This window comes from Mastigoproctus giganteus, chromosome 11 (assembly GCF_048544385.1).
Source record: "Mastigoproctus giganteus isolate SK-2022 chromosome 11, ASM4854438v1, whole genome shotgun sequence".
In the NCBI taxonomy this organism is placed as follows: Eukaryota; Metazoa; Arthropoda; class Arachnida; order Uropygi; family Thelyphonidae; genus Mastigoproctus; species Mastigoproctus giganteus.
In genome coordinates, this window is record NC_143585.1 from 3,271,751 (window position 1) to 3,297,558 (window position 25,808).

The following is a 25,808-nucleotide window of genomic DNA, read 5'->3' on the forward strand; positions in this document are numbered from 1 at the left end:
GAATGTCCTTTACTTGAGATTGCTGCTTAATCCATGTGTTTCTCTTCTTATCTAACAGTCTGATTCCTAATATAATTCTTTCCATCCTTTGCTCTGTAGTTTTCAGTTTCTCTTCCATTCTTTTGGTGAGTTTGTTTGTTATTTGGTTTTTAGGAGCATTAGCAATTAAGGCCATATTGCTCCAGGATATCGGTGGTCATTCCCTGACCTTTCCGCATCCTCCGTATTTGGTGATCACAGGCTCGAACTCCAGTCTAATCAAGAAGTGTGTGCTGTGCACTGCTACTTCTGCCCACTCGGCTACGGAGGTGCCCTTTTGGTGAGTTCCCAAGTTTCAGTTCCAAAAGTCATGGTGGGGAATATACATTGGTTCATTTTTTTATGTTTCAGATGAATTAGGATATTGCTCCTAAGTATGTGACTATATTTCCTGAATGCTATCCATCCAAAATTTATTCTTCTCTTGACTTTCAGCCATTTATCATTATTACAGCTAATAATTTGTCCAAGATAAGTATGAGTCCACCTTTTCAATTACTGCTCCTTCAATCATTATGTCCCTTTCTGTGGAATACTTGTTCATCATTACTTTTGTTTTAGCCATATTCATCTTTAGTCCAAAATCCTTACTAACTCTGCATAACTGATTAAAATTTTCCTCTAATTCTTTGGGATCATGGCTTATGATAACAATATCATCTGCAAATCAAATGGTTTTGGTACTCTTCATTTACATTGACTCCTTTCTGTGACCAGCGTAATCTTCTGAGAGCTTCCTCAAGGGCAGCAGTTAACAACTTTGAAGATGTTGTGTCTCCTTACCAGACTCTTTTCTCAATTTTAAATTGGCTACTCTAGTCTAATAAAGGAGGTAGTGGTCTCATATATTTTCTTTAAAATCATAATATGTGGGGTATCCATGCCTTGTCTTTCCAGTGCCCGAAACATTGTTATATTTACATGAAGTTGATCCATAGTTGAGAATCCTGTCCTAAAGCCAGCTTGCTCTTTCGGTTGAGTCTCATCAAGTATTCTTTTTAATCTGTTAGTAATGACCCTTGTGAACAACTTGTAGATGTGGGATACTGTAATTTCCAATTTCTGATTTATCTCCTTATGCAGCAAGACTATAATTGCATTATTCCCTCCTTAGGTGTCACATCTTTTCTAATGCATTTTGTGAAGAGTCTTGCCAGTTTTCTGTGTCATGTCTCTTCCTCCCAATTTTAACAACTCTACAGTAACTTCATCTTCCCCTGGGGCTTTCTGATTCTTCATTTTCTTCAATGCATGTTTTACCTCATCAGGAAGAATATCGGGTATGTGTTGCTACTTTGCAATCCATCTTCCCCACTGCTGGCATCATTCCCTCGATCCTTGTATAATTCTCTATAGTAGTCTTCTGCTATTTGAATTATGCTTTCTCTGCTATTTATAAGTACACCATCTCTGTTCTTCAGTTTCAGTATCATTTGTCTTTCTGTATTACTGCTCAACGGCTGCTGATTTAAGTCCTTTGTTTTCCCTTAATGTTTGTTCTACCCATACCTATATATGCGTACCCATACCTATATATATATATATATATATATATATATATATAGGTATGGGTACGCATATATAGGTATGCGTATGCGTATATAGAGAGAGAGGGAGAGGTGGAGGGAGGTCGCCGGGAGGGAGAGGGATGATGGTGTCCAGCTCGGGATCCTGGGTGTGCCAGGCTCATACTCACCAGATGTGAGCCTCTCGGGTCGGTCTCAGGCGAGAATAACAGTTTTCTCTCTCTCTCTCTCTCTCTCTCTCTCTCTCTCCCTCTCTCGGAAACTCGTGTTTTTAGTGCAACAAATAGCAAATAGGCCACAAAACACACGAAATTTACAGACATAATATATACAGCGCAACGTGGCCTAAGTGTCTAATGCACCTAAACCCTCCAATAACAAACGGTTAATCTGCAAAGAGTTCAATTTTTCAAAAAAAAATTTCATGTTTGGTGTGCGTGGTAGCATAGTAGTATCCTTACCATTCTCTCTAAGGGACAAAGGCCCGGGTTCGAATCCCATCGATGACGCAAGGAAGTTTTATGTGTACTTTTTTTCACTCCTTGGATGAGTCTTAGACGTAGAGAGCAAGTTTCTCTACCTCGAGAAAAAAAAAAAAAACTGAAGTTTTTTGTCCTTCAGTTTATTTTCAACAACGTTTTTATGAGTCACAATTAAAACATAAAACTGAAATGTTATTCATATGAATGCTAATTGTAAATGAAATTAAGGTTTAAAAATTAAATAACATTTCTTTTTATTAAAAAGGGCGGCAAAAAAAAAGGTACGCACCACAGCGACATAAGACCCTGGAACGGGTGTGTTACCACTCTACAACCGGTGTCTGGCGTTCATATAATCTCTGAATTTTCTGATCACTTCACGTGCTTGATTGGATGTATTTATTTTTATACAAGTAATATTAAAAGAATAAATGCACAAGGCTTACGTAATAGCCTACGGATTGGCAATCCACTATAAAAATATCAGTGATATATCACCATATATTTATCCGTAGTACTAAGAACTACAGATGTAGTGTAAATGGCATCGATTTAATTGTTACTCATATTGACTCATTTAATCTCATATTGTGACTGCCTTCACAACGAGTTATTGCACTATTTCGAATAAGTAACGCTTCACCAATGAAGAAGACTATTATTACTTATTCTGGGGGGGGGGGTACCAGCCCTCATGAGTGTTACTTATTAAAGTTAGTGCAGTACATGATAACTCGTGGTGAAGATGGTCACAATATGAGATTCAATTAAATCGATGCCATTTACACTACTTTTTTTTTCTGTGGCTTTTACTACTACAGATAAATACAGTAGAAGATAAGAAGGGACTGGAGGTTTAGAACTTCTTAGGCGGGAAAACTTCTTAGAAGGTAAAATGACCTAAGAGTATGAAACACAAATAAAAATGAAAAGATAGATATACATAAGTTAAAGATTAGTTTTAAGTACTACTTCAGAATTTATAAATATTTTACTCTGCATATAAGAAATATATTTAAACTGAGGATTTCTAATTGCTTAACATTCTGTTAAGCAATTAGAAATGGAAGGATGAGCTCCTTTGGAAGTTGGAAGGATGAGCTCCTTTGGAGTTTCAACATACCTTAAAAGGTCACAATTACAGTAAGAGAGAGAGCAATAATCTACTAATTGTTCATAACTGTTCACATTCAATTAAAAGTAATTCAGAACTGTTCACAACCAACAGAACTTAACGTTGTCCATGTATCCAATTATGAATATCAATGCAAACAATGGCAATGTGTTACTTCCATTACATATATATCAAAATGTTTCTACTAAAAATGTTTTAGTGCTGAAAGCCTCAGACTACAGAAAATTCACTAATCTAACAAGTTAGTGCACAGCATCTTTTTAGTTCGTAGTAAACCACCAAAGTAGGTGAAATGTTATTGTTTTTGTTGTATCTCGTATTGTGAGTGCCTTCACAGCGAGTTGCCCTCATCTACCTCGAATAAGCTAAGCTCAGTCAATGAATTCTCGAATAGGCAACACTTTGCCAATGGATTCTCGGCGGATACCACCACCCAGGTGGTATCCGCCGAGAATAATCCCAGGGGCTGATATCTGGTGAGTATGTGTCTGGCACACCCAGGGTCCTGAGCTGGATATCATCATTCTTCTCTTTTTTTGTGATTCCATTTTACTCTCTCTCTCAGGATAAATGGAGAATTTTTTTTTGGCTGGTGCAGCATAAGCCTCAAGCTTCCCTGCACTATATAGCTAATAATAATAATAATAACAGTTGTCTTCTCCGTTGGCGACGGGTTGCTTATTGGATGTAGTGCAATATCATAGCAACTCGTTGTGAAGACATTCACAGTGTGAGATTTAACGGCAGAAACGATGCCATTTCACTTCAGTGGAATTACTGCCACTTCAGTGGTTTACTTTGAACTAAAATGATGCTTGGCATAACTTGTTCGGTTATAAAATGTTTATTTTGTTTAATATTTTTTAATGTTAAAAATAAAGAATTTTTATATTTAAAAAACGTATTAAGTGTGGAACATTATAATAATACACTGTGTATTCTTTATGGCAAATTTTTATGCGGGAAAACTTTTTACTTGGGAAACTTCTTACGCGGGAAAATAATACATTACAAGGTACCCATAGACTGGAAATGTGCAAATGTGACCCCAATTCACAAAGGAGGATCAAAGGCTGACACAAGTAATTATAGACCTGTGAGCTTAACTTCTGTTCCAGGAAAATTAATGGAGGCACTGGTTAAAGAAGCACTGCAGGATCATTTAGACAAGACTTCAGTTATAGCTCAGACACAGCATGGTTTTGTTAAGGGGAAGTCTTGCCTGACCAACTTGATTGGATACTATGATGCAGTCACAAAAGAACTGGATGCAGGGAATAACTTTGATATTATATACTTGGATCTTAGAAAGGCTTTTGATACTGTTGCACATGGAAGACTGCTACACAAATTGGAGCAGTGTGACATTGGAGGCAAATTGCTGCTTTGGATAAAGGGGTGGTTGAGGGGGAGAAGACAGAGAGTGGTAATCAATGGACACTGCTCATCGTGGACTAATGTTATTAGTGGAGTCCCTCAGGGCTCAGTGTTGGGTCCATTATTGTTTTCTGTATTTATAAATGATATTGATGATGGTATATCAAGCTTAATGTCCAAGTTTGCAGACGATACAAAGGTTGGCAGGGTTGTCAAGGACACTACTGACACTATGCTGCTGCAACAGGATCTGGAAAGGTTGAGCAGATGGGCTGAGAGGTGGCAAATGAAGTTTAACATTGACAAATGTAAAGTACTACACATGGGAAACAGCAACCCCAGAGCAACGTATCAACTCTGTGGTACTACACTGACAGTGGTAGAGAATGAAAGGGACTTGGGGGTGGTTGTGCAGGCAGATATGAAGTTCTCTGAGCAGTGCAGATGGGCTGCAAGAGTAGCTCATGGAGTATTGTCAATGATATACAGGAATTTTTCCAGCAGGGATAAGGAGGTGATTATTCCCTTGTATAAGGCAATGGTCAGGCCACACCTTGAGTACTGTATACAGGTCTGGACTCCTCATAGAGGTGTATAAAGCCTTGAATGGTTTAAGCATGCTCAATGCTGATGGGATTCTTCCTCTAGCTCAGAAAAATCACCTGAGAGGGCATAAATTCAAATTGAGGAAAGACAGATGTAGGATAGACGTGCGGAAATTTGCCTTTAGCCAGCGGGTGGTTGGTTGGTGGAACAGACTTCCATCTCTTGTGGTGGAGGTTGATAGCCTAAATAAGTTTAAGGCTCAGCTGGACAGGTATTTTGAACGAACAGAGGGGTGAAGTGGAAGTGGGTTTTTTTTTTTTTTTTTTTTGGCTGATGCTGCATAAGCTTGCTTTCTTGCATCAAATGCCTCTACTAATGCTAATGCACTACTTTGCATTTGTCAATGTTGCCACTTCTCAGCCCATCTGCCCAAATTTTCTAGGTCCTGTTGCAGATGATACAAAGATTGGCAGGGTTGTTAACGACGGTAATGGTGGTGTGCTGCTGCAGTCAGCACAATGATATTGATAAATACACAAAACAACAGTGGAAACAACACCGAACCCTGTGCAACTCCACTAATAACATTAGTCCATGAAAAGCAGCATCCATTGATTACCACTGTCTTTTCTCACTCAACCACCCTTTTATCCATTGTAGTAACTTGTTCTTAATACTAGTCCAATTTGTACAGAAATCTTCCATGTGCAAGTGTCAAAAGCTTTCTTGAAATCCAAGTATATGATATCAAAATTATTTTTTGCATTTAGTTCCTTTGTAACCACATCATAGTATCCAATCAAATTTGTCAGACAAGACTTTCTTTCCTTTAAAAAAAACTTATGCTGTGTCTGAATTGTTGCTGCAGTCTTGTCTAGATGATTCTGCAATCTATCTTTAACCAATGACTCCATTATTTTACCCGGAACAGAAGTTAAACTAACTGGTCTGTAATTACTCGTGTCACCCCTTTGTGATTTGGGGATACATTTTCATATCTCCAGTCCATGGGGACCTACCCTGAGTCCAAGGATGCTCTTATAATTATGGCTAAGGATTTGCTTAGCTCCTTTGCCACCTTTAATATAACTGGATAGATCCAATCCACCCCAGGTGCCTTTCTTATGTTTAACTTCAACAATTTCTCCTCCACTTTACTCTCAGTTATTACAAAATCGTTAAGAACCCTGTTACATTTTGATAAACTTCCGGCATTTTCCTCTCTTAATAACTCCATGTGTGAATGTAGATGCAAAATACTCATCCAGATTATCAGCTAACTGAGCAGATTCATCAACAGTCGAACCATTGATATCAAGTGGACCAATGCGATTCTTCCCCTTCCTTCTTTAGTTTGTATAAGTAAAGAAGTCCTTGCTGTTTTCTTTGCATCCTTTGCCAAAGATTTCTTATAATCTGCCTTTGTGACTTGATTACAGACTAGTTTATATCTGCCATTTGCTTCTGTGTCACCTGATAATTTATATGCATCCCATGCATTTTTCTTCTCTGCCGAGAGTCTCATTAGTTCATATGACACACATTTAGGCCTAAACCTTGAACAGTATTTCTTAATCATTATGAAAAGCCTAATAGTTTCCATGATTAATTACTTGAATGCTTCCCACGTACTTAGAATTTGCTGTTGGCAATATCATCAGTTGGTCCCACTGTACAGAATTTAAAAACTGTCTGAGACCAGTGTAGTCACCTTTCCGGAAGCAAAAACTCTTCCCTTTACCCCGATGGTAATTATATCTCTAAGTAAATTCCACATCAGTGCACTATGATCACTGCCACCTAGTGGTTCCTTTATCTGCAAATTCTTAATGGACAAATAATCATTGCTGATAACCAGATCAAGAGTATTACCTTCTCTGGTTGCCTCTCTTTATTATATACAGAAGTCACATTTATGTATACAACTCCATTCATGGCTACAAGCCAGAGGTTCTTGAACATGCTGCTGCAGAAAACAATCATCCAATAAATCCACAGAAGTTTTGCTAGTATGCGAGTGATCAACATACAAGTTCCAGTCAATATCTGGGAAGTTAAAATCCCCCATTATAACACAATTTGATTTACTGGCCCATTCTATTTCTCTTTACAGTCGTTCATTAGAGTCATTAGGCCTATAACACACTCCTACTCTCATTTTTGCTGTTCCAATGTCTATGTCATACTAAACTGACTCAACATTGCACTGTCTAACTGTGTCAACTGTATGCACTTCCTTAGATTTTATGTTTTTCTTAATTAACAGCATGACCCCTCCTCCCTTTCTGTACACATTGTACTCCCCAAATTCCAATTCTGCATTCCTAATATCTGTGTGACACCACGTCTCTGATATCCCAACAATATCCACCTTTGATGTCTTGACTGCCACTTTAAATTAATAAAATTTATTTATACTTGTAGTTATAGTTATATAAGACTCATGAACATGGTGTCACTTGTGAAGAGATACATGTATATAGTAGACAGAAAAGAGAATTAAAAAGTATATAGGAGAAGAATAATAAATATACAGTTGTAATTAAACTGAATGGCCAAGGCTGAATATTTAGAGAATTTAAAAGTACAGTTTGGTTAAGTATAGTGTAAAGTTATAATCTTAATAAATGATAAGGAGATTACTGTGTGTAATTTTCACTTCTAATAATTGCAGAAAAAGACAAAAAATCAGTTAATTGAAGAAAAAATTTAACATGCTAGAAATTTAATGCATTATCAATTAAGCTAACTTTAAATTAACTTGTTACACCTTTTTATTTTAAAAAAAAACAAAAAAAATATATTAATTCTGAGAAAACAAAACTTTTAGACGAAATATAAACATGAATCTATTAAAAGCCTTCCATTTTACAGTTTAAAAGACCATTAAGTTCTTGAAATTTTAAACATGCAAATATTTATATTTCTGCTTATTGTGTGTACAAATGTTTAAAAATTTATATACTGTATTATAACTAATTATATTAACAAATTAAAAATAATTTTTTCAAAGTTAATTCAAATTTGTCAGATTCACAGTGCATGAAATTATGTTACATATGTTGCTTCCTGCAGAGTATTAGCCATTGTGACAGAAAATTGGGTTTCAGCTTCTGGTCTTTGCTATGTGAATAATAAATCTTTCAAAAACAACTAGGGTAAGACTAGATATTTATTGAATTAGTGGGAGAGTTAAAATGAGTAACTTGAAACTGTAAACAAACACATAATGAAACTTTGTGGCATGTCACTTGACAATTCTTATGCATGATTACTATGCAAAAACTATAAAAAATCACTTTAGAACACTTGCAATAAATGTTTGTCTATATTTAGGAAGGTAGAACTAGAAAAAATTTTCAGATTTTTAATCACTAATTAACGGTTAATTTTTGGCCTATTACATGTTATTAAGAGAACTGTTCTGTTACAGATTTGTTCCTCTACAACAAATAATTAACCAAGTGTTACTATGCAAAAACTAAAAAAATCACTTCAGAACACTTGCAGTAAATGTTTGTCTATATTTAGGCTTTTAAAGGTAGTTTCACACTTCAAGTTTTTAAAGGTAGAATGCTTGATTGATAATACAGTACATTTATCAAATAATACATTAATACACTTATAAAAAAAAACATTGAAGCTTTGGTTAAAACAAATGGAGGGTGTTGTGCTTTTCCAGACACCTTTCAACAACACAGTTCTTGAGCAAGAAATAAAAAAAAAATTTGTATTTTACTCTTTTTTCTTCTTCACAAAAATAATTTATTCCAGCTATGCCGTTTTGTTTTACAAATGGCTGTGTTCCAAGTCTCCATACTTATTTTCTTCTAACTGGTCATGGTTTCCATCATGATATGTTTAATATGTCTTCTCATTGTAACTGTGGCCCACAGAAGACTGGGATTGCGTTCTTTTAATCTGTCCATATTACTTGGATCTCTGTCTGGGATGTGTTGGCAATCTTCTCTCTTGGATTGTAAAGAAAAGTTTATTCTTCTGCAAGATTTTGCTCATAAAGTCTTTACCAGACATGGGCATCTTATTATTAATATTTCAGTACCTGGAATTACTCCTCTTGCCCCCCACCTTCAGCTCAGACCATCACCATTATTGTCCTCATTATCGTTAGTTCATGTAACCATCTTCATCATCACCTTCAGTTGGGAAGTTTGGAGCAGTTCCTAATCATACTGTTATCACAGAAGGTTATTCTTTCCTAGCAATTTTCTTTTTTGTCTGTTCTGCCAGATGTTAATTTTTTATTCTTCCTCCTTTTTCTGCTTCCTTTCCTGTATTGTGTTTCTTCTTGATGCCACCAGTCTTGTGCTTAGTGTCGAATTTTTTTTCTTTTTTTTTGAGAATGCTCAAAATTTTGAGAATACTCAAAATTTTTTGAGTTTGTGCATACTCTGTGTTAGCTGTGGGTCACACTTAGTGCCTCCTTGTAGCATAGATGGATACCATAATGTACCTTCCTGATGCTTGTTACTTTCTGGTAGCAAAGTGGTAAAAAAAAACTAAAACATAATAACACACACGTGCTGCATGAACATAGATTAACAGCTAACTGAAATTACTCAACCTATTCCATCCAGTTTCACTCCCACTGCACAAACACAGCACAACACATTTTTGGACTTTCTGCAGAGTTTTTGTATCATCACAGTATACCACAGAGGAGTTGAACTAGCATTTGGGAGATGCCCTATATAAGATACTATACATGTCTTCATATTACCATTTGATATACTGTATTCTTCCAATTCCACTCCATGCACCTTTTTCAGTTTTCCAAAACTGGAAACCTTTAAAGGATATCATTTTGAATTGGTCCGAGACATTTAATGCAATGTGGCAGCAATACTAAAAAGACTTCCATTATTTTCCAGTCTAGAAAATAACGTTGGGATGTGTACATGAAGTGAGAAGGAGATTACTTTGAAGTTGACAACTTCCAATAAATTTTAGTAATAAAATATTTTTTATATATAGATTAAGTTTATTGTCAACTTAAATCTGGCACTTCACAAGTGTGATGTTATAACTAATTTCCAATTATTTTTATAGGAACTTATGGAGGGTACGCCAAAAGAACAACCACCACCAACTAAGCAACCTATGATGTATATATGTGGTGGTAAGCTTAATTAATATGTGTGTGTGCACATGCATGCTTGCATCTTTCTGTAATAAGATCTTGTAATGGTATAAAATTTAATTTTTGGTTGAACCTGGTCAGGTAATAGATGATAGACCACTACACATTTTGTATTTTCACAGTAAAATATTTAGATAAAAGAGAATATAAACAATCCACATATCAGTTTTGTAACCAGATATTGCTCAACAAAAACAGATTCTCTTCATTTAGTTATAAGTTAAATTTGTGATTATTATTATTTAAAGTGAGAATGAGAGTCCAGTGAAAGAGTGTAACACCTGGTTCATCATCAGCCATTTTCAGTCCACTGCAGGATGAAGGCCTCTCCAGCAACTTTCCAGTTCCTTCTGTTTTGAGCACTGGCCATCCATTTACTACCCACAAACTCATGAATTTCATCTATCCATCTCCGCCTTTGTCTTCCAGGTTTTCTTCTAGCTCCTCTTGGATACCATTCTGCTATTTTCTTAGTCCATCTGTCATCATGTCTTTGAGCTATATATCCTGCCCAAAACAATTTTAGTTCTTTAGTTTTGATAAGAATGTCTTTTACTTGAGTTTGCTGCCTAATCCATGTGTTTCTCTTCTTATCTAACAGTCTGATTCCCAATATGATTCGTTCCATTCTTCACTGTGTAGTTCTCAGCTTCTCTTCCATTCTTTTGGTGAGTGCCCAAGTTTCACTTCCATACGTCATGGTGGGGAGTGTACATTGGTTCATTATTTTACGTTTCAGACAAACTGGGATATTGCTCTTCAGTATGTGACTATATTTCTGAATGCTATCCATCCAAAATTTATTCTTCTCTTGACTTCCAGCCATTTATCATTATTACAGCTAATAACTTGTCCCAGATAAGTATATGGCCCCACCTTTTCAATTACTGCTCCTTCAATCATTATTTCCCTTTCTGTGGCATACTTGTTCATCATTACTTTTGTTTTAGCCATATTCAACTTTAGTCCAAAATCCTTACTAGCTGTGCATAACTGATTAAGATTTTCCTCTAATTCTTTGGGATCGTGGCTTATGACCACAATGTCATCTGCAAATCGTAAATGGTTTAGGTACTCTCCGTTCACATTGACTCCTTTCTGCGATCAGTCTAATCTTCTGAAAGCTTCCTCAAGGGCAGCAGTAAACAGCTTTGGAGATATTGTCTCCCTTTGTCGAACTCCTTTCTCGATTTTAAATTTCGTACTGTCTTTGTCTAGTCTAATAAAGGAGGTAGCACTCTCATATATTTTCTTCAAAATCATAATATATGGGGTATCAATGCCTTGTCTTTCCAGTCCCCGAAACATTGCCTTATGCTGTATGGCGTCAAATGCCAGGCATAATGGTGTTTTATATTCATTTGCTTTCTCCATTAGCTGTGATATTACATGAAGGTGATCCATAGTTGAGAATTCTGTCCTAAAGCCAGCTTGCTCTTTCAGTTGATTCTCATCAAGTATTCTTTCTAATCTGTTAGTAATGACCCTTGTGAACAATTTGTAGATGTGGGATAACGAGCTAATTGGTCTATAATTTCCAATTTCTGATTTATCTCCTTTCTTATGCAGCAAAACTATGATTGCATTATTCCACTGCTTAGGCGTCACACCTTTTCTAATGCACTTTGTGAAGAACCTTGCCAGTTTATGTTATGTCTCTTCCTCCCAATTTTAACAACTCTACAGTAACTTCATCTTCCCCCGGGGCTTTCTGATTCTTCATTTTCTTCAATGCATGTTCTACCTCATCAGGAAGAATATCGGGTATGTTGTATGTGTTGCTACTTTGCAATCCATCTTCCCCACTGCTGGCATCATTCTCCTGCTCCTTGTATAATTCTCTGTAGTAGTCTTCTGCTATTTGAATTATGCCTTCCCTGCTGTTTATAAGTACATCATCGCTATTCTTCAGTTTCAGTATCATTTGTCTTTCTGTATTACTGCTCATGGCTGCTGATTTAAATCCTTTGTTTTCCCTTGATGCTTCTTCTACTTTTCTTGTGTTAAATTTTCTTATGTCCTCTCTGAGTCTCTTTCTAATGGCTTTGCATAACTCCGTATACTCAGTTTTCTCCCTGTCAGTGTTTTTCTTGCTTTTCATTTGTTGTCTTCGGTTCACCATGACAAGTGTTTCTTGACTAATTTTTTCTTCTTTGGATTTCTTTTTCCCTATAGGTTTCTTGGGCTTTATCACTTTCAGAAAGTTGTAATATTCCTCGTCGATATCTTGGTCCTGAGCAGTCTGCAGAAGCTCAAACTTGTTCTTAAGTTCCAGTAAATACTGCTTTTTCTCCTCTTCTGTTATCTCAAAGGTCTTTGTATTATTTACTCAAGTCAGTTTTTTCCTTTCCTTTCCTACATCTATATCGTGTACATCTTACCATTCTGTGATCACTTCCAAGATTTACCTTATTCAGGACGGTAACATCATTCACAATATATCTTCTGTTAGTGAGGATGAAGTCGATTTCATTAGTAGTTAATCCATTTGGACTCTTCCATGTCCACTTTCTGTTCACCCTTTTCTTGAAAAAAGTGTTCATTAGTGACAGTCCTTGAGATTCTGCAAATTCCACAAGTCTTTCACCTCTTTCATTTCTTTCACCAATTCCAAAATTTCCTATAGTTTCCCTTTCTGCACTGTTTCGTCTTTTTCCAACCTTGGCATTGAAGTCTCCCATAATAATAGTGTAGTGGGTTTTCTGCTCATCTAGAAGACTCAATTTTGGTGTACATTTGTTCAACCTCTTCATCATCATGGCTTGATGTTGGTGCATAAATCATTATAATCTTTAGCTTGTACCTCTTAGAAATCTTGAGTATTAGTCTTGACAGAGACACCCTTGGTGATGTACTTTTGAATTCCAAAATGTTGTTTTTAAAATCTTTATGGACCAGAAACCCAACTCCACCTTCACTCCTTTCACTGTTTACATTGGTGTACAGCAGATTTCCACTTGATAAACTTATAAGTGATTAATTTCTTCTTCTTCTTTCAGCCAAACCAATGATATTCCAATTCACATTTTCTAATTCCTTTTCTAGCTCTAATATCCTGTCTTCACCGATGAGTGATCTTATGTTATAACAGGCCAAGTTCAGTTTCCGTGCTTGGCAGCCTGGTCGTACCCAGAGATTCTTAGCATCCTCTGCTTCCACTCTGATCCTCTCGCTGCCATAAGAGGGAGAGTGAAAGCTGCTGGGGACTGAGGGCCATTTGTTCGTCGTGCTGTCATATGCTAGAGGATTTGGTCTTTTCCTCTTCACGCTGACCAGGCGTCTTGAAGAGAACCACTCTACATGTTCGTTGCCACCTAAGTGACGTAACAGGGCTTACCATCGAGAAGGTGTGGATGAGTGGATTTTAGGGAGGCAGGCCAACCGGACTTCTCCTAAATCTTCTGTAATAGAGAGATTTTGGATCCATCAGTGTTTTAGGCTGAGTGTCTGATAACACACAGGATACCTGTTCCCTTCTAAGCCCCAACACCTGGTTATAATGTGGCAACAATTTTTTTTTTTTTAATAACTGCTGCTAATAAGGCTTCAATGTATAAAGTTATTATACTTCATGTTGGGGATGTAAAAAAAGAATAAAGGAAGGAAAATCCTTAACACCAAAATTTTGGTCAAGTAGCATTCTTAAAAACAACAACAAGAGCAGATATATGCTTAGTGGCCTCTCTTGTATTAAATAAACTCTAAACTGAAACTTGAGTTGGTCACTCACTCACTCACGAGCAAGATTTTATGGATTTATTAGATGACTGCTTTCTACTGAAGCAGCAGAATGTTAGAAATGGGACAAGAGAAAGAAGTATGCTTGATTTGATTATCAGCAGTGATTCTTCATGCATTAAGAATCTGCAAATAAAAGTACCACTAGGTGACCATAGTGTATTCATATGGGATTTACTTAAAGATGTAAATTCTCTAAAGGGTTAAGGGAAGGTTTTTGCTTTCATAAAGGTGACTTCGGTGGGACCAACAGCAAATTCTAAATGGGAAGCATTAAGATTCAGATGATGAATGGGAAGAATGTCAGATGAAATACTGAGACTCATGTCAGAGAACAAAAATGCATGTGATACACATAAATTGTTAAGCAGACTAAGGCAGATTATGAAAGGTCTTTGACAAAGAATGTAAAGAAAAACAGCAAACACTCCTTTACTTATGTAAACAATAGAAGGAAGGGAATGAATTACATTTGTCCACATGATATCAATGGTTTAACTGTTGATGATCCCATTCAAGTTGCGGATAAACTGAAAATTGGTATTTTGCATCTACATTCAAACAAGAGGAATTCTTTAGGAAAGAGGATACCAGAAGTTTATCAGACTAATAGGGAGCTAAATGATTTTGTGATAATTGAAAATGGAAGAGAAATTGTTGAAACTAACATAAAAAATGTACTTAGGGTAGCGGGATCAATTCATTTATATTAAGGGAGGCAAAGGATGTAAACAAACTTTTATCCATAGTTACGAGAGCATTTTTGAATTCAGAGCAGGTTCCTCTGAACTGAGATGTGCAAATGTATTCTCACTTACAAAGGGGGATCCAAGGTGAGACATGAATAATTCCACAACTGTTTGCTTATGAGTGGGAGAAGATAGAGAGTGGTAATCAATGGACACTGCTCTTTGTGGACTAATGTTATTAGTGGAGTCCCTCGGGGTTCAGTGTTGGATACATTGTTGTTTTCTGTATTTATAAATGATATTGATGATGGTATATCAGGCTGAATGTCCAAGTTTGCAGACATTACGAAGGTTGACAGGGTTCTTAAGGACACTAATGACAGTACGCTGCTGCAACAGGATCTAGAAAAGTTGAGCAGATGGGCTCAGAGGTGGCAAATGAAGTTTAACATTGACAAATGTAAAGTACTACATATGGGAAGCAGTAACCCCAGAGTAATGTGTCAACTCTGTGGTACTCCACTGACAGTGGTAGAGAATGAAATGGACCTGGGGGTAATTGTGCAGGCAAATTAGAAGTTTTCTGAGCATTGCAGACAGTCTGCAAGAGTAGCTCAGGGTGTCTTGTCAATGATATACAGGAATTTTTCTAGCAGAGATAAGAAGGTGATTATCCCCTTGTATAAGGCCAATGGTCAGGCCACATCTTGAGTACTGTATACAGGTCTGGAGGCCTCATTTTAAGAAGGATGTAGAGCTGTTGGAACAAGTACAGAGAAGGGCAACAAGATTAGTGAATGGAATGAAGGGTTGCTCTTACGAAGAAAGGCTTAAGTTTTGCAGATTACAGTGTCTGGAGACTAGGCACCTGTGCGGTGATCTGATTGAGGTGTATAAAGCCTTGGAATTTGAATGGTTTGAGCATGCTCAATGCTGATGGGATTCTTCCTCTTGCTCAGAATAATCACCTGAGAGGGCATAAATTCAAATTGAGGAAAGACAGTTGTAGGATAGATGTGCAGAAGTTTGCCTTTAGCCACCGGGTAGTTGATTGGTGTAACAGACTTCCATCTTTTGTTCTGGAAGTTGATAGCGTAAATAAATTTAAAGCTGAGCTGGATGGGTATTTGGAATGAATGGAGGGATGAAATGAGTGTTTTTTTTTTTTTTTTTTTTTTTTGGCTGATGCTACGTAAGCTTGCTTTCTTGCATCACATGCATATACTAATGCTAATGCTTAACTTCTGTTTCAGGTAAAATAATGGAATCACTGTTTAAAGAAGTAATACAAAACCATCTAGACGGTAGTGCAGTTACATTTCATTCACAGCATTGACTTGTTAAGGGGAGATTTTGCTTCACCAATTTCATTGCATTCTGTGATGCACTAACAGAGCAACTTGATGCAAGAAATAATTTTGATATCATATACTTGGATTTGAGAAAAACCTTTTGATAGTGTTGCACATAAGACTGAGATACAAATTGAAGCAGTGTGGCATTAAGGGAACGAAGTTGCCATTACGGATAAAGGAATGGTTGAGTGGGAGAAGACAGAGTAGTTATCAGTGGACACTGCTCTTTGTGGACTAATAGTATTAGTGGAATCCCACAGGGTTCAATGTTGAGCCTATTGTTGTATTGTTTATTTATTAATGATATTGATAAGGGTATATCAGGCTTAATGTCTAATGAAACAAAGTTTGGCAAGATGGGTAATGACAGTGATGAAGGTATTCTGCTGTATCATGATCTAGAAAAATTAGGCAGATGGGCTGAGAAATGGTGTGTGAAGTTTTTAACATTGAGAAATGCAAGGTACTGCATTTGGATAGCAGTAATCCCAGAGTAATGTACCTGGGTGTAATTGTGCAGTCAGATATGAAGTTCTCAGAGCAGTGCAGACAGGCTGCCAGGGCAGCTTGTAGGATTTTGTCAATGGTATACAGGAATTTTGCTAGTTGGGATAAGGTAGGGATTATCCCATTGTATAAGGCAATGGTTAGGCTGCAACTTGAATTCTGTATACAGAACTTAAATTTCATTCTTCCTAAAATGGGTGGCTCATTTTAAGAAGGATGTAGAGCTGTTGGAACTGGTACATGGTACAGAGAAGGGAAAAGAGATTGGTGGGGGAGAACAAAGGGGTGCCTGTAAGAAGAAAGGCTTCAGTCCTGCAAATTGCAGCATCTGAAGACTAGGAACCGGTGAGGTGATCTGATTGAGGTGTTTAAGGCTTTGAATGGTTTGAGCAAACTCAGTGCTGGTGCAATAATTTCTCCTCTTGCTCAGACTATGCACATGAGGGGGCATAAATTCAAATTAAGTAAGGATGATTACAGAATAGATATGTGGAAGGTTTCTTGCAGTCAACAGGTTGTTGATTGTTGGGATGAGCCTCCATCCTTTGTTTTGGCAATGAATAGTTTGAATAAATTGAAGAAAGAACTAGACAAACTATTGAAATGGATGGATAGGTGAAATCTTTTTTTTTTTTTGGCTGATGCTGTATCTACTTTATTTCTTGCATAATTTTCCACTACTAATACTAAAACAGTGGCAACCTTTGCTAAGTCTGCTTAAAGATAAAAAAATAGAAAAGAAAAGCACTTTTCAAAGTTATCAAATTAAAAAGTAAAATGATCACTAGTGAGTTGCATGAACTCATGTTTAAAGCCAGTTCATTAGCCAAAAGTTTTTATAGAAGACAAATTGATGAACTCAAGAAAAAGAACTTCTGAAGTGTAAACTTCCGATAATTCTAACCGTGTTATCCTCACTTGTGCAGAAGAAATGTGTTTGTGCTCCTCTCTCTTTCTGGCTTGAATAAAGCAATTTGTTTATTTCTTTAAACATTATGCCAACGTGAGAAAATCCAGACATTATCTCTTTAGTCCAATATACCTCACATCCATGATTTTCTCACAATGTTTATTAAAGTCATTACTCCTAGATATATTGAAGAATGTATGTGCAAATTTATTTTACCAATAGGTTTCAAATCTTCCACTGCCATTTTAGAAATTGATTCCTTTTTATTCTGTTAGGAAGTACTTTATGTTTATTTTTATTTATACATTATGGTTGTAAAGCACATGGTGCTTAGGTTGTATAAATTGCATCAATTAGCAATTCATCATTTTCAAATTTGAAAATTTTTGTCGTCAAATTTCAAGTAGATGCATATCAGATAAATCATTATTGTTGATAGAACTCTAAATTTTTTTAATGTTGCTTAATCATTGATATAATTTTAAAATTCTTCACTCTTTAAAATTAATATATTGATATAATTTTAAAGAGTGAATCTTTTAAAGAGTGAATCTTCACTCTTTAAAAGAAACATAAAAAATACTGTGTGGCAAGATGTACATTACTGAAACAGGGAAGCTACTAGAAATAAGAAAGAAAAGACTATTTTATTTTAAAATGCAAGTCCACACTATCAGAACATGCATAGAAGTGTAAAGTAAAAAGCAATTTTAAAATTATAGAGGGGGGTTAGATTAGAAAAAAGAAAAATTAAGAAGCTATGAATTACATAGAAATTTTTGGTAGCATTTTTAAAAATTATGGATTAATGTATTTGGAATTATATAATCTATGCAAAGCTATGTGTACATTATCACATACAGTACATGGTTTCCAAGAAGTAGAATTACACACCAGATTCCAGACTTTAAATGTCATCAAAATGAATAACATATAATGGAGTAATCATGTGTAGTTATCTTACATATGGTTAAGGAAATGTTATAGATTCTGAAACGTTATGCTTTTGAATAAGTTAGCATTATTAGAGGCATCATATACCTCTACTAATGGACCACTAGTGTAATTAATAAAAAGTCGGTTCTTAGTGAATCTTCGGGTTCTTTTATTTTGTCTCTATAAAATTTAAGTTATAGGGTATTCGAAGGGGGGGGGTCACTGCTATGGAACTGACATGAAATGCTGTATTTATGAACTATTTTAGTTGATCCTAATTATTATGATCATTGTTTTTGCATTTCCGATATATGCAATTTATTTATTAAAATAACAATGATATTTCATGAATTTAATATGTATATATATATTTGGTAGATTGCCATCATGAAAATGAGATCAAACCTAAAGATCCTATTCGTTGTATTGAATGTGGATACCGAATAATGTATAAAAAAAGAACCAAAAGATGTATCCTTTTTTATTCATTAAATTATTGATATTATTAATATGTCTGTTTTTGCAGCACAGTTCTTGCTATGGTAATCATTGTAGGGCTGTTAAGTGTTATAAAATGAAACTAAGATGAAATATTAATCTCTATATCACTTTTATATTTAAAGGGATAGGTGTAAAGATTGAAATAAAGTTTTCTGAAGACAAAGAAAATTATCATCATGATAAAATTTGATTGGATATTGGTTACGCCCAAGATTTCTTATTTCTTAAATTTGATTGGATATTGGTTATGCCCAAGATTTCTTATTTCTTTATTTGTAATGTGGTCTTGCAATTTCTTCCGTCTGTTAGTTACATTTATTTTTCTTAAACTCATATATGAAGATACTAATTTTTGATCAGTTCCTTTATTTCTTACCCAGCAATCAGCTCCATACATTAAAATAAGCTGAAAAACTATGTTGTAAAATGCCACTTATGGCTTTTGGTTATTTTTCTTTTGCTCAAGTTGAATATTTTTGACTGACTTCCTGCTTTACTTATTCTTCCACTAGTTATATAAACATCTACAGTCACACAAGTTGTTTCAAAAGCTTTATTATTGTTTTTGCATAAATAAAGATGAGAACACAAAATGTGATCTTTCCTAAAGATGTGGGAAGCATGATATCGCTGTTTCAAATTTTATGTACTTGTGAAGTGTGCCTAATTTAAATGGAGCTGACTGTGCATCCACCAATCACACTGCAGGACTTGCTATGACATTGCATAGTCAAAAAATGTTTTATTTGTTTATATTTTGTGATCTGTGTTCTTTGCTTTTAACTCCACATTTTTGAGATCTGAATAGTTTAAGTTTTCTTTTTTAGGTTGGATATATATAGTGGTATTTTTTATTTTGAATAAGTAAGGTTTTTTTTTTTTTTTTTTTTAATTTTGATTTATTGTTATTTTTGAGAGCAAGTAACGTCCAACTTAAAAGTTGGTAGAATATGTGGGATTTTGGATGCATTTGTATTTCCAACCATTAATCTTAGTGAAGCATGTTATAACTGCTGTCAGTATAGTAAATACACTTCTGTAGACTCAAATTATGTTGAATGCAAATATTTTGTAAAGATTGTCCTTTGGTTTTTGTGTTTATCAAGGGGCTCAACCTATGGCCTAGAGGCCAGGTACGGCTCTGGACACTACTTCTTGTGGTCCCTTAAACTTATTAAGTAGCTTACAACTAGGACCATTCTAAGAGTATGATCGTAATTGTAAATTACAGGGTAAGTGCCCCAGTCCTGCAAATTGAATAAACTTAATTTTGTTGGAGCAGCAATTGACAAAAGTGAATTTAGTCTCTCCTGTTAACAAACACAGACCACTCTGAGAAAAAATTCAACCCCATGAGCCTTGCACAATCCCTCCAGGACCGAATTGATCGACAAGGCTCTCATCATATACTCTCTCCTATCATGTCTGGGCAGAATTGCAGACACTTTCAAATTTAACCCTAACTCATGACTCTTTTTTTTTTTTTCAGTATTGACCTGTACTTGTTAAGTAATTCTGCCATTCTCCTACTCTTAATATCATTAATGCCAACATGTACAACAATATCACCCTTTGTGCCTTAAAAGATCTGTTCTACATCATCAACTTTTGTCCCTGGCCGACATATCCTGGTCCTATTCCACATGTCCTTTTTACACAATATATTACCTGTCTCCCTGAGAATAAAGTCACTGAGAGTGACTAACTCCTGTGGAACCAGTGTATTCTGCCTTGGAGATTGCTTCTGTTTTGCCTAATGCACAAGACTGAATTTAATTATCAATACTACACTATCTAAGATTCCTAAATGCAGTGATAAGTTTTACTCTGTCTAGTTGTACTCTGGCAGAAAGTCTGCTGACGAGGCTACTAGAGACGGTCGTGTTCCAAGCCGCTAAGTGGATTTTTCTTATTTATTGATTTGAAATTATTGTTTTTCTAAAACTTTTGATTTAAATTTAGTAGTATAACATTATTTTGTGATTTTCTGATTAACTTGGTGTATTTATTCTTTACTCGGCCTTGTAATTGCATAAAACTCCAGGGGCTCACATCTGGTGAGTATGGGCTTGGCAAACCCAGGGTCCTGAGCTGGATATCACCATTCTTCTCTTTCTTGGTGATTCCTTTCTACTCTCTCTTTCTCTCTCAGGGTAACTCGGGAATTTTTTTTTTTTTTTTGGCTGGTGCAGCATAAGCCTCAGGCTTCCTTGTACCATATGGCTATTAATAATAATAATAATAATAATAAAAGTATCGGTAAAGGCTTCCACGTGTTTCAACTCCGTTACCGTTCGTAAATTTCCCGCCATTGTGATACGATAGTTGTATGCCGTACTAGATAGCGTTAGTTGAACTTCGTTAGCAGTTAAATTGTACGTTTAAATAAATACATATAACGACTTAGATTACAAACGTAATATAATTAATTATATTTAACATAATTAATAACATAACATAATTAATTATAATTAACTAATAAATTAATAGAATCATGACTCAGACCAGAGCAGCAAAGCAAAAGGCTCAAGCTAATGGAAGCGCTGTGGCTCAGAGCAGAACTGAGGGGGGCAGTTGTCCTCTGACTCACAGCCTTATAAAATGCACTGTTTGCTTGATGTTTGCAGAGCAATCGGGTACGGGACATGATACTGCCAAGGGGGATGTCTTTGTGTGTGCGCGATGCAAGGAGTGTATCGATATCAGGCAACAACTCGGCGTTCTTGTGGGCCTATATGAGAGCTTGAAGGACAGGGTGGATGCCCTCGAAGAAACTAAATTGAGGGGCCCATCAAGCTCTCAGCTGCCCACATCAACGCCAGAGCTTGCACTTGGGCATCGCGTGACACAGAGACAACCCCCAAGGCAGAATGCGCTGGTCCCGAAGGAACTAGTAGTTGTTGGTGACTCTATTGTCAGGGAAACGGGGAACATGCTTTGTAAAAAAGATAGGTGGAACAGGACCAGGGTATGTCTGCCAGGGGCAAAGGTTGATGACGTTGTAGAGCGAATATCATCTTTTAAGGGCACAAAAGGTGATATAGTTGTACACGTTGGCACTAATAATATTAAGAGTAGGAGACCGGCAGAATTACTTAACAAGTACAGGTCACTGTTGAACAAAAGCCGAGAATTAGGGTTGAATTTGAAAGTGTCTGCAATTCTGCCCAGACACGATAGGAGGGAGTATATGATGAGAGCCTTGTCGATCAATTCGGCCCTGGAAAGATTGTGCAAGGCTCAAGGGGTAGAATTTTTTTCAGCCTGGACTGTACTTGTTAACAGGAGAGATTGCTTCTACAGGGATGGGATACACTTAAATAGAAAGGGTGCAAGAATATTTGCTGATGCTATCGAGGCAGTGTTAGGTGGGTCGGAAAACTGCTAGCTTGGGGGGAGACAAAGACCAATAGATTGACAGTAGCCACTGGCAGAGGTGAAAGAGATTCTTGCACTGCTTCTATTAGAATGAGCAGAAGCCTGAAAAACAAGATGCATGGCATTTCAGAGACTGCTGGGAGCCATTGCGGTACAAGTAAACACATGGGTTGTGTTAGGGTAGCTAAGAATAGAAACAGCTGCAGGTATACTTGCGTGTACACCAATGCTAGGAGTTTAGTAAATAAATTTGATGAATTTGAGGTATTGCTCAAAACATCAAAGGCAGATATTGTTGGGATATCAGAGACGTGGTGTCACACAGATATAAGGGATGCAGAACTGCAATTTGGGGAGTACAACGTCTACAGAAAGGATAGACAGGATAGGAAGGGGGGAGGGGTTATGCTATTAGTTAAGAAACACATAAAAACCAAGGAAGTGAAACCAGTCGACATCGCTGGACAGTGCAGTGTTGAGTCAGTTTGGTGTGACATAAGCATTGGGAGATCAAAATTGAGAGTAGGAGTATGCTATAGGCCTAATGACTCTGATGAGTATAATAAGGAACTGTACAGGGAAATAGAGTGGGCCAGTAAATCAGAGAGTCTTATAATGGGAGATTTTAATTTCCCAGATATTGACTGGAATTTGGGGGCTGGTTACTCACACACTAGCAGGGCTTTTGTGGATTTATTGAATGATTGTTTTCTACATCAGCATGTTCGGGAGGCAACTAGAGGGAGTAATACTCTTGATTTGATTATCAGCAGTGATTCTTCATGCATTAAGAATCTGCAGATAAAAGAACCACTAGGTGGCAGTGATCACAGTGTGCTGAAGTGGGAGTTACTGAAAGAGGTAACTACCATTAGGGGTAAAGGGAAGGGTTATTGCTTCCGTAAAGGCGACTACGATGGACTGAGACAGTATTTAAATTCTATACAGTGGGACCAACTGATGATGTTACCAACAGCAAATTCAAAATGGGAAGCATTCAAAGAACTTATCTTGGAAGCTACTAGGCTTTACATACCAACTAAGAAATATTGTTCAAGGTTTAGGCCAAAATGGATGTCAGATGAACTAATGAGGCATATGGCAGAGAAGAAAAATGCATGGGATACTTACAAATTAACACATGACACAGAAGCCTATGATAGATACAAGTTGATATGCAACCAAGTTACAAAGGAGGTTAGGCAGGCGAAGGCAGATTACGAGAAATCCTTGGCAAGGGATGCAAAGAAAAACAGCAAAGAGTTCTTTACTTATGTAAACTCTAGAAGGAAGGGGATGAATCAGATTGGTCCACTTGATATTGATGGGTCAACTGTTGATGATCCTGCTCAGGTAGCTAACAAACTAAATGAATATTTTGCATCGACATTCACACATGAGGAGTTATTCAGCAAGGGGAATGCCAGAGGTGTATTCAACTCTAGCAGTAAGCTACAGAATCTTGAAATAACTGGGAGTAAAGTGGAGGAGAAACTGTTGAAGATAAACACAAGAAAGGCACCCGGGGTGGATGGGATCTATCCAGTTATATTAAAGGAGGCAGCAAAGGAAGTAAGCAAACCCTTAGCCATAATTATGAGAGCTTCCTTGGACTCAGGGGAGGTACCCATAGACTGGAAATGTGCAAATGTGACCCCAATTCACAAAGGAGGATCAAAGGCTGACACAAGTAATTATAGACCTGTGAGCTTAACTTCTGTTCCAGGAAAATTAATGGAGGCACTGGTTAAAGAAGCACTGCAGGATCATTTAGACAAGACTTCAGTTATAGCTCAGACACAGCATGGTTTTGTTAAGGGGAAGTCTTGCCTGACCAACTTGATTGGATACTATGATGCAGTCACAAAAGAACTGGATGCAGGGAATAACTTTGATATTATATACTTGGATCTTAGAAAGGCTTTTGATACTGTTGCACATGGAAGACTGCTACACAAATTGGAGCAGTGTGACATTGGAGGCAAATTGCTGCTATGGATAAAGGGGTGGTTGAGGGGGAGAAGACAGAGTGGTAATCAATGGACACTGCTCATCGTGGACTAATGTTATTAGTGGAGTCCCTCAGGGCTCAGTGTTGGGTCCATTATTGTTTTCTGTATTTATAAATGATATTGATGATGGTATATCAAGCTTAATGTCCAAGTTTGCAGATGATACAAAGGTTGGCAGGGTTGTCAAGGACACTACTGACACTATGCTGCTGCAACAGGATCTGGAAAGGTTGAGTAGATGGGCTGAGAGGTGGCAAATGAAGTTTAACATTGACAAATGTAAAGTACTACACATGGGAAACAGCAACGTATCAACTCTGTGGTACTACACTGACAGTGGTAGAGAATGAAAGGGACTTGGGGGTGATTGTGCAGGCAGATATGAAGTTCTCTGAGCAGTGCAGACGGGCTGCCAGAGTAGCTCATGGTGTATTGTCAATGATATACAGGAATTTTTCCAGCAGGGATAAGGAGGTGATTATTCCATTGTATAAGGCAATGGTCAGGCCACACCTAGAGTACTGTGTACAGGTCTGGAGGCCTCATTTCAAGAAGGATGTAGAGCTGCTGGAACGAGTACAGAGAAGGGCAACAAGATTAGTGAATGGAACAAAGGGGTGCTCTTACGAAGAAAGGCTTAAGTTTTGCAAATTACAGTGTCTGGAGACTAGGCACCAGCGAGGTGATCTGATAGAGGTGTATAAAGCCTTGAATGGTTTAAGCATGCTCAATGCTGATGGGATTCTTCCTCTAGCCCAGAAAAATCACCTGAGAGGGCATAAATTCAAATTGAGGAAAGACAGATGTAGGATAGACGTGCGGAAATTTGCCTTTAGCCAGCGGGTGGTTGGTTGGTGGAACAGACTGCCATCCCTTGTGGTGGAGGTTGATAGCCTAAATAAGTTGAAGGCTCAGCTGGACAGGTATTTTGAACGAACAGAGGGGTGAAGTGGAAGTTGGTTTTTTTTTTTTTTGGTTGATGCTGCATAAGCTTGCTTTCTTGCATCAAATGCCTCTACTAATGCTAATGCTAGTTGTACATTAGAGCTACCTATTTGCAACAATTAAAAATGTGAATTGTAATATGAAAATAGGCTCATTAACACATCTTGTGCAGACATTATACACAATGATGTGATATGGTCTGTCATTGATGCATATAAAACCCTACAAGTAACCTGCTTTGTATTTACTGTAGGCTTCTGTGTCCCTGATAATTTATAATCATCTTATTTTATTAGAACCTGGTGGAAAAGACCTGAGTTAGAGTCCCATCGATGACGTGAAGAATTTTTATGGGCCTTTTTCACAATGTGGCTATGTGGTTGAGTTAGTTGGTCAGGTGAGGATAGCATGATTTTTTCCAGCAAACAGAAAATCAAACTCAGAACACGCGCAATTTACAAACAATATACACAGAGATATATGGCCTCGGTTGCTGATGCTACTAAAAAAAAAACCCTAATACTACTCACTGCCATTAGCTTCATCAGTTGATCTGATATTCATTTAGGTC

The 25,808-nt window shown here is 36.8% G+C and overlaps 1 protein-coding gene across 2 annotated transcripts in view; it reads left to right on the forward strand.

Moving 5' to 3' along the window:
- Polr2K (DNA-directed RNA polymerases I, II, and III subunit Rpb12) overlaps positions 1-25,808 on the forward strand; it is a 78,762-nt gene that overhangs the window by 42,147 nt on the left and 10,807 nt on the right. For both annotated transcript variants that reach the window (XM_090384315.1, XM_090384314.1), the window contains exons 2-3: positions 10,176-10,245; positions 18,780-18,872. In XM_090384315.1, coding sequence (XP_090240441.1) covers positions 10,182-10,245; positions 18,780-18,872 — 157 coding nt within the window. In that variant the 5' untranslated portion in view covers positions 10,176-10,181. The remainder of the gene's footprint in view (positions 1-10,175; positions 10,246-18,779; positions 18,873-25,808) is intronic.